The sequence below is a fragment of the Parus major genome, chromosome 28 (genome assembly GCF_001522545.3).
Source record: "Parus major isolate Abel chromosome 28, Parus_major1.1, whole genome shotgun sequence".
Taxonomy (NCBI): Eukaryota; Metazoa; Chordata; class Aves; order Passeriformes; family Paridae; genus Parus; species Parus major.
Window position 1 is genome coordinate 1,525,448 of NC_031797.1, and position 7,102 is coordinate 1,532,549.

Here is a 7,102-nt window from a genome sequence, read left to right on the forward strand (position 1 = left end):
TTTTTTTTTTTTTTTTAATATTTTCATTTTTATTTCCCAGCCAGCCCCCAAGCAGAGGCTGCTGTTGCACAAACCAACAGTGCGTTAACGTGACTCTTGTTGAACCAGCTTTGGCAGTCTTCATCAATTGTAAAGTGGAGAAAGTTTCTCCTGGTTTGATAAAAAGAGTTAGCTTCACAGTAAACGTTTCTAACCAGTTCTAAGTCGAGTTAGTTGGCTGGAGGAAGGGTGGGGGGAAAGGAGAGGAAGCAAAAACACTTAACATTTCCAGCTTAAAAAAAAAAAAATAGTAATTTTGAAATTGGTTTCCAAGATAGATGCTCTATGGGGGGAAAGCTTGGAAAGAAGAGGAGGAAGAAGGGTGTTGGTGAGAGGGGGTCGCTGGTGCTGGACCACCGGAGCATCTGTCTGGAAACCGCCCCGAGAGAGGTGCTGGCAGCGGGGAGGGGACGTCTGGCCCTGGAACAAGGGTGTCCCCAGCCATCCCTGCCCCACCAGGGTGTCTGTGGGTGCCCAGCGCTGCCATGAGGTTTTCCAGTCGATCCCTGGCTCTAGAGGCATTTAAAGACTCTCCAGCAATGCACAGATCCTGCCGTGGGTCACCCCCAAACACCACGCCAGGAGCGCCGGGTCCAAACCAAACCCCACCCAAAACACGACGCCAAGGCCGGGCTGAGCTCGGATGCTCCCAGCACATCCTCCAAACTCCCACAAACTCCCACAGCATCTTCTGGCTGCACATCCCCGGCCAAGGACACCCATGGGACACAGGCAGGGCTCACCCAGGCCTTCCCCAGAGTGTGTGGTGTACTTATATATATATAGATATAAAAGAGATCGCTTTTATGCATGGGGAAAAAGGGGAAACTCAGTTTGCCAATGAAAGCAGCACGGGGGACAGATAAATTTTGGAGACATCCCCCTGCCATCCCCTTCCCATGTTTTGTTTTTTAAAAAAAGGCTGCGGCGTGCAGCATCAACGATAGCTTCACAATACCAGCTCAAGGCATCGCATTGTACTGTACATCATTCAAGTATTTCTTAATATAAGACAACAAGGAATTATCTACAACTGATAAAACAAAATAAGCTATAAAAAGTAACAATGTACAATCAAGATGGATTTTTTTTTCTTTCTGTTATAGGAGGCCTCTCCAGGGTGTCCCGGTGCCTGTGGAGGGGGGGAGGATCTGCCCTCACCACTGCCTTGCTCCTCCCCACCCAGCATGGTGGGACCAGGGTCACACGGGGCAGAGGGAGATCGCAAGTGTGAGGCAGTTTTGGGGGGTGGGATGGGGATGGAGTCACCCTCCCCAACCCCCCTGGGTCAGCAGAAAGGCTGGGAAGGGTGAGAGGAGACGGCCCCTGCCCTAAACTCCATCAACACCCGAGATCATCATCTCCCATGATAACTCACACACACCTCCCTGAAACAAAATACAACATATATTGCATAGTATTGCTGTCAGCAGTCTTAAAATAAAAGGAGAACTTTCTTTTTTTTTTTCCAGAGACAGCGACTGTCTTCAGCTGAAGACCCAGGGAAGTCTGTTCCCCAGCTCAGAGCTCCCAAACCCTCACCTGTGCACACGATGGGCCGAGGCTGCTTTTGCAAAATATAAAGCTCAAAGCACTGAGTCAGAGGGGACAGGAGGTGGCTGTGAAGGGAGCACTGCCCTCCCAGCAGGATGGGGGCTGGCAGTGGGTACAGCTTGGTGGCACAAGCCAAAGCAGTGCCTGTGCAGGGAGCAGGGGTGTTGGGGGGTCTGGAGGCACTGGGGGCTGCTGGAGGCCGGTCCAGCCCCGAGCACAGACCCAGAAACCAGCCAAGGGCCTCGCCCCAGCTCTGCATCCCGAGTCCTTCCCACCCCAAAGCAAACCCCAAGGAAAAGATGCCATGCATGCCTGAACACACGTGAGCAGGAGTGCACGTGCACGACCGCACACACCAGTGCTGACCGCTCAAGACCCTGCTGTCCTGACCCCAAACCTTCCAGCCCCACATCCCGAGCTGTCCCCAGGCTGCTCCTCTGTGCCCTGGCCTTTTGGTGCTGCCACCAGCCTGGCTGCTCATCCACTGGCACCCCTGGGGCATTGGGCACCCTCTGTGCCCCTTGACCCTCCTGCCACAGCAGCCTCAGGACCAGCCTGAAGCCATGGCAGGTCTCACTGTCCTGCAGCAGGTCCTGATGCTCTTTATGGGGGTCCTTGCTTTCCACAGAGCACACAATTCTCAGAGAGCGTTTCTGGCTGCTCTACCCACCCTGAACACTTCATCCCCTTGCACCTCCCCAAGGGCACAGCCACCAGCCCTTCCAAAACCCACGGTGCAACACCTGACCTGGCACGAGAGCACAGCCCTGGATGCCCATGAATCCCCCGGGGAGCCACCAGCCGGAGCGTGGGAGGAAAGGAAGACATTTCTCCATGCCCTGTAGAGAAGCACAGCTGGCAGTTTAAAACAAACAGTAATTAAAAAGGAAATGAAAAAAAAAAAAAGGGCAAAAAGAAAAAAAAAAGGGGTGAATAGCTTATTCTGGAAGGAGGATGCTGAAGAGAGAGGGTGGGTTGGGCGCTGCTCCCTTGCTGGCACCGTCTCTCCCCAGCCCAAGCAGTTCCCTGCACAACGCCCACTGTGTCCCCCTGGAGCAGAGCTGGGGACACCCCCGAGCACAGCACAGGCTCCCCACACCTCCCACACCCGGGAGGTGCCTCCCAGACCCCCAAGGAAGGGGGTTTTGTGGGATCTGCCCCAACATCAGAGAGAAACCTGCAGCTCTGAGGGGAGGGACGAGGTTAAAACGCAGCTCCCGTTGTTGAAAACGCGACCGAGGGTCTTTTGTTCACAGTATGAAATGAGCTGAAATTGTCAAAGCAGCCGCGGATACAAAGAGTCCTTTGGTGTCAGGGAGGGGGAAAAATGTCAGAGGAGAAACCAAGAGCCGGGAAACAAAAGTCCATGTGCCTGTCAGATGTCCTTGAGTGTGCCCTGGGTGAAGCAACCTCACACTTGATTTAATACCTTTAAAAAAAAAGATCTTAAACAAACCCTCCCACCCCCAGACCTACAAGATCAGCAAAACCTTGGAAACCAGCCACAGGGACGAGTCCTGATCTTGTCACTAGCCAGAAACAGTGGGGTTGGGGGGGGGAAAAGGGAAGAAAGAAAGGAGGAGAAGGGGGGACATGGGGTACAGCAGGTGCGAGGGGCACTGCTCAGGCTTGGTCGGCCACCAGGACCAGCGGGGCCACCAGGTGCTGCCCAGAGGCCACTGCCTTGGCCAGGCTGCTCTTCTGCCGCCGCTTGGCCAGCTTGGACTCAGAGGGGGGGGAGAGCTGCATGGCCCGTGAGGTAGCTTTGATGATGATGGGTCGTGCTTCCTCCTCCGCCTCTTCCTCCTCGTCCTCGTCGTGCCGTGTCAGCTGGCGGTTGACAGCGATGGCCTCAGCAGCAAAGGAGGTGAGCTCTTTGGCACTGCTGTTCCTGCAGGGGAGGCACGGGCTCAGAGGGGGTGTGAGGGGCTGGAGGGAGGTCAGGGTCAAATATCCAGGTGTCCCTCCTCACAATGCTGCCCATGCCAGACACCAAATATACGGCACAAACCCAAAGTGGCAGGGCTGCCCAGACACAGAGTCGTGACAGTGCCCCCAGAAAGCAGAAGGAATGGACAGTACTGCTGAGGAGCGGAGTCACGATTCAGGGGGCATCCCACACTCACCTCTGCAGGATGATGGGGGTTGGCAGGGTGTTATCCGGGGCACACTGCAACAAAATGAAGCCAGTCAGAGCCAGGATTGTGCAGGCAGGTGTTCCCCACCCTGGCTTTTGGGAGCACAGAGCAGGGAAGGGACATCAACACTCACCCCCTGCACCCAGGGGTGCTCCAGGACCTGGGCTGCACTGAGCCGCTTCTTGGCATCTCTCACCAGCAGCTTGGAAATGAGGTCTTTGGCTCCAAACGAGATGTGCGCCCAGTCCTTGTCAGGAAACTCGTACTTCCCCTCCTGGATACTCTCAAAGAGCATGTTCTGGAGCAGGGGGAGAAATAACAGGGGCTCAGCCAGGAGCACTGCAGCCAAACTGGGGGGGGTTTGGGCACTGCTGGGGTCCCCCACGCACCTGGCAGGTGTGGCACGCCTCGCCCCGGTCCCAGCCGCAGTCGGAGCCGCAGTGGCCCACAAAGGGGGGGTACCCGCTCAGCATGATGTACAGGATGACACCCAGGCTCCACAGGTCACAGCGCTTGTCGTAGATGGAGGCCTCCTCGTTGAAGGCTTCCACCACCTCTGGGGCCATGTACTCGGCCGAGCCGCACTGCGGGGACAGGCGGGGTGAGCCCCGGAGGGTGGGCACCGATGGGGCAGGGGGGACTGGGAGGGTCCTGCCAGATCTCTGGGGCTGTGCCTCTGAAGGGAAGGTGCAGACACGGCTGCCCCCCGGGTTTGCTCCCGGACAGGGAATGCCACAGACCCGCCTCTCTGGGATCACCCAACAGCAGCTGCCACCCCGAAGGAAAAAAAAAAACCCGTAAAGCCTAAAGGGTGCAACCTCCACGGCGTAGGACAGCCGGACCCACAGGACCCACAGCATCGCCTCCACCCAACCGGCTCAGCGGGGCAGCCCCAGCGCCTGGGAGCGGCCACAGGACACGGTGGGACGAGCCCGCTGTGCCGGTTCCTCCGCCTGACCGTGCCCGTCCCCCGGGCCGGGCGGAGCTGCCGCGCAGGATCCGGGCCGGGAGGAGTTAACCCTGGTGCGGGGAGAGGCAGAGCCAGCGGCCCCATTCCCCTATCGCTCCAGGGACTCTGGGGCTTTCCAGCACATGACCCGCAGCCCACACAGGCCCCGTGACCAGGGGAGAAAGAGCTGCAGCCAGCAGATAATCGCCCCGTAACGAGAGAGGCCTCCTGACGAGGGGCCTCTGCAGCCCCGGCAGCACCGCAGGAAAACATCCCCCGGCCCCGGTCCCGCGGGGAATGGAGCTGAGAACGGGGGAACTCGGGACACCTCAGAACTCGGATCCCGCCCCGGGAGGAGGGCGGGTGTGGGGGAAGGAGGGGGCTGCGGTGCTCCGGCCCCCGCCCCGCTGTCGTGCGCCCCGCAGGGCTCGGCTCTGCCCTCCCCGCCACGTTCGCACCCCCAAAAATACCGGGGTGCAGGGCGATCCCCTGCACGGGAGCACCTGCGGCTGGCGATAAGAGGAGCGGGGCTTTCTGCCAGAGACGGGATCTGTGGCACACGGGGACAGCCGGGAGCTCTCGGGGTGCCCACCCTGCACTCGGGCCCGTCTCCCCTCGCCCACGAGCGGGGAACCACGGCGGCCCCCGGGCCGGTGCTGCCCCAGTTCTCCCCGGCAGGCTCGGCGCAGCCGCCGCGGCTCTCGGGCTGTTGCTAAGGCTCTCGGCAGCCCGGGCAATGCGCCAGCCCCCGGCCCCCCCGCGTTATGTAACCGCATCTCGCCTGCCACAGCGGGGGGAACGCGCAGCAGCAGCGACAGCAGCGACGAGCAGGGGGTGTCCGAGCATAGCCCTGTGCCTGGAGCCTGCAGGGCAGCTGGGGGGGTCCCCGGGGACAGAACCCCCCACAATGTGGGGGCCCCGCACGCTTACCGGGGTGAGCAGCTCCGGAGTGGAGATGGGGGAGCAATCGCCGTTCAGTTTGATGCCGCTTCCCAGGTCAAAGTCGCAGATCTTCACCGGGGAGATCTGGGGAGAGGGGGGGAAGGAGTGGTCAGTGACTCCCCCGGCATCCTCCAGGAGCCACAGCCCTGTTTTCAGGCCACAGCTGCTCAGTGCCAGGTCCTGTCATGCTTCACCCCACACTGTGCTGTGGCATATGGAGGGTGGGGGGGTGTCTGTCCCTGGCAGGCCCCTCCTGCACCCCCCAGCTCAGGAATCACCCCATTGTGCCCACCCCCCCCAGGCAGCACACCCTGCACCCACCCTGGCTGCTCCCTGCTCACCTGGTCCGGGCTCTCACACAGGATATTTTCTGGTTTCAGATCCCTGTGTGCAATCCCTGGGAGCAAAAGAGCCAATGAGGGTAAAAATCCCCCTCCTAACGAGACTGCTATAAAAGTCTGGGGGTGGCACAGGGTTCCCTCCCTCCCCACCCCAAATCCCTGCCTGCACCCTGGCAAAAGGTAAAATTTGCTGCTGGCCCTGAATCCCAACCGAACTGGAAGAACAGGATCTCACCACAAAAAGCCTTGTGATGCAGCTGGGCCTGACCCTGTGCGCTGGGATAGGCACTGTCCCCTGGGCAGGAGGATAGGGGGAGGCAGCGACACCCCCGGGAGAGCCCAGCACACCCCAGGGTGTCCTGAGTGGCACCTGGGGTGTCCCAGCTCACCTTTGTTGTGCAGAAAGTGCAGGGCGCTGGCGATATCCTGCACCACCACGCTGGCCTCCAGCTCATTGAAGTGGCGTCTCCGGTGGATGTGGGTCAGGATGGAGCCTGTGGCCGTGGGAGAGCAGAGCTGGGGCTCGTGGGGGTCTTGGTTCCCCAGCTCCCCCTGCCCCCGAGCCACACTCACCTCCCCTCATCTTCTCAAACACCAGGTAGAACCTCTCCTCCTCTTCGAAGAACTCGATCAGCTCCAGGACGTTTCTGCAGGGACCACAGCATCAGCCCAGCGTCCCCCCAGAAAACCTGGGGTCCCCCCCCACACCCCCATCCAGCACAGGACCCCGGGAGGGAGACAGGATGGGAAAACTGGGCTTGCAGTGATTGAAACCACACGGCCAGGGCCCCCCTGGCCACATTCCAGGGGGGAGAGGGGCTCGCAGCGCCCGGCTCCGCTCCTCCCTAATTGCTCACAGCCCCTCCTGGCTCGCTCCCCTGCCCCACACACAGCCCTGCACACACACACACACACAGAGCCCCGCACACACAGCCCCGCACACACACACACACAGCCCCGCACACACACACAGAGCCCCGCACACACACCCGCACACACAGCCCCGCACCCGCACACACAGCCCCGCACCCGCACACACAGCCCCGCAGCGCCCGGCTCCGCTCCTCCCTAATTGCTCACAGCCCCTCCTGGCTCGCTCCCCTGCCCCACACACAGCCCTGCACACACACACACACACA

General features: G+C 60.1%; 1 protein-coding gene across 1 annotated transcript in view; it reads right to left on the minus strand.

Annotated features, from left to right (window-relative positions):
- MKNK2 (MAPK interacting serine/threonine kinase 2) overlaps positions 1–7,102 on the minus strand; it is a 9,625-nt gene continuing 2,523 nt past the window's right edge. The window contains exons 5-12 of the mRNA XM_015651837.2: positions 6,537–6,610; positions 6,353–6,457; positions 5,964–6,019; positions 5,611–5,706; positions 4,121–4,315; positions 3,865–4,029; positions 3,720–3,763; positions 1–3,484 (exon numbers count right to left, since the gene is read on the minus strand). Coding sequence (XP_015507323.1) covers positions 3,217–3,484; positions 3,720–3,763; positions 3,865–4,029; positions 4,121–4,315; positions 5,611–5,706; positions 5,964–6,019; positions 6,353–6,457; positions 6,537–6,610 — 1,003 coding nt within the window. The 3' untranslated portion in view covers positions 1–3,216. The remainder of the gene's footprint in view (positions 3,485–3,719; positions 3,764–3,864; positions 4,030–4,120; positions 4,316–5,610; positions 5,707–5,963; positions 6,020–6,352; positions 6,458–6,536; positions 6,611–7,102) is intronic.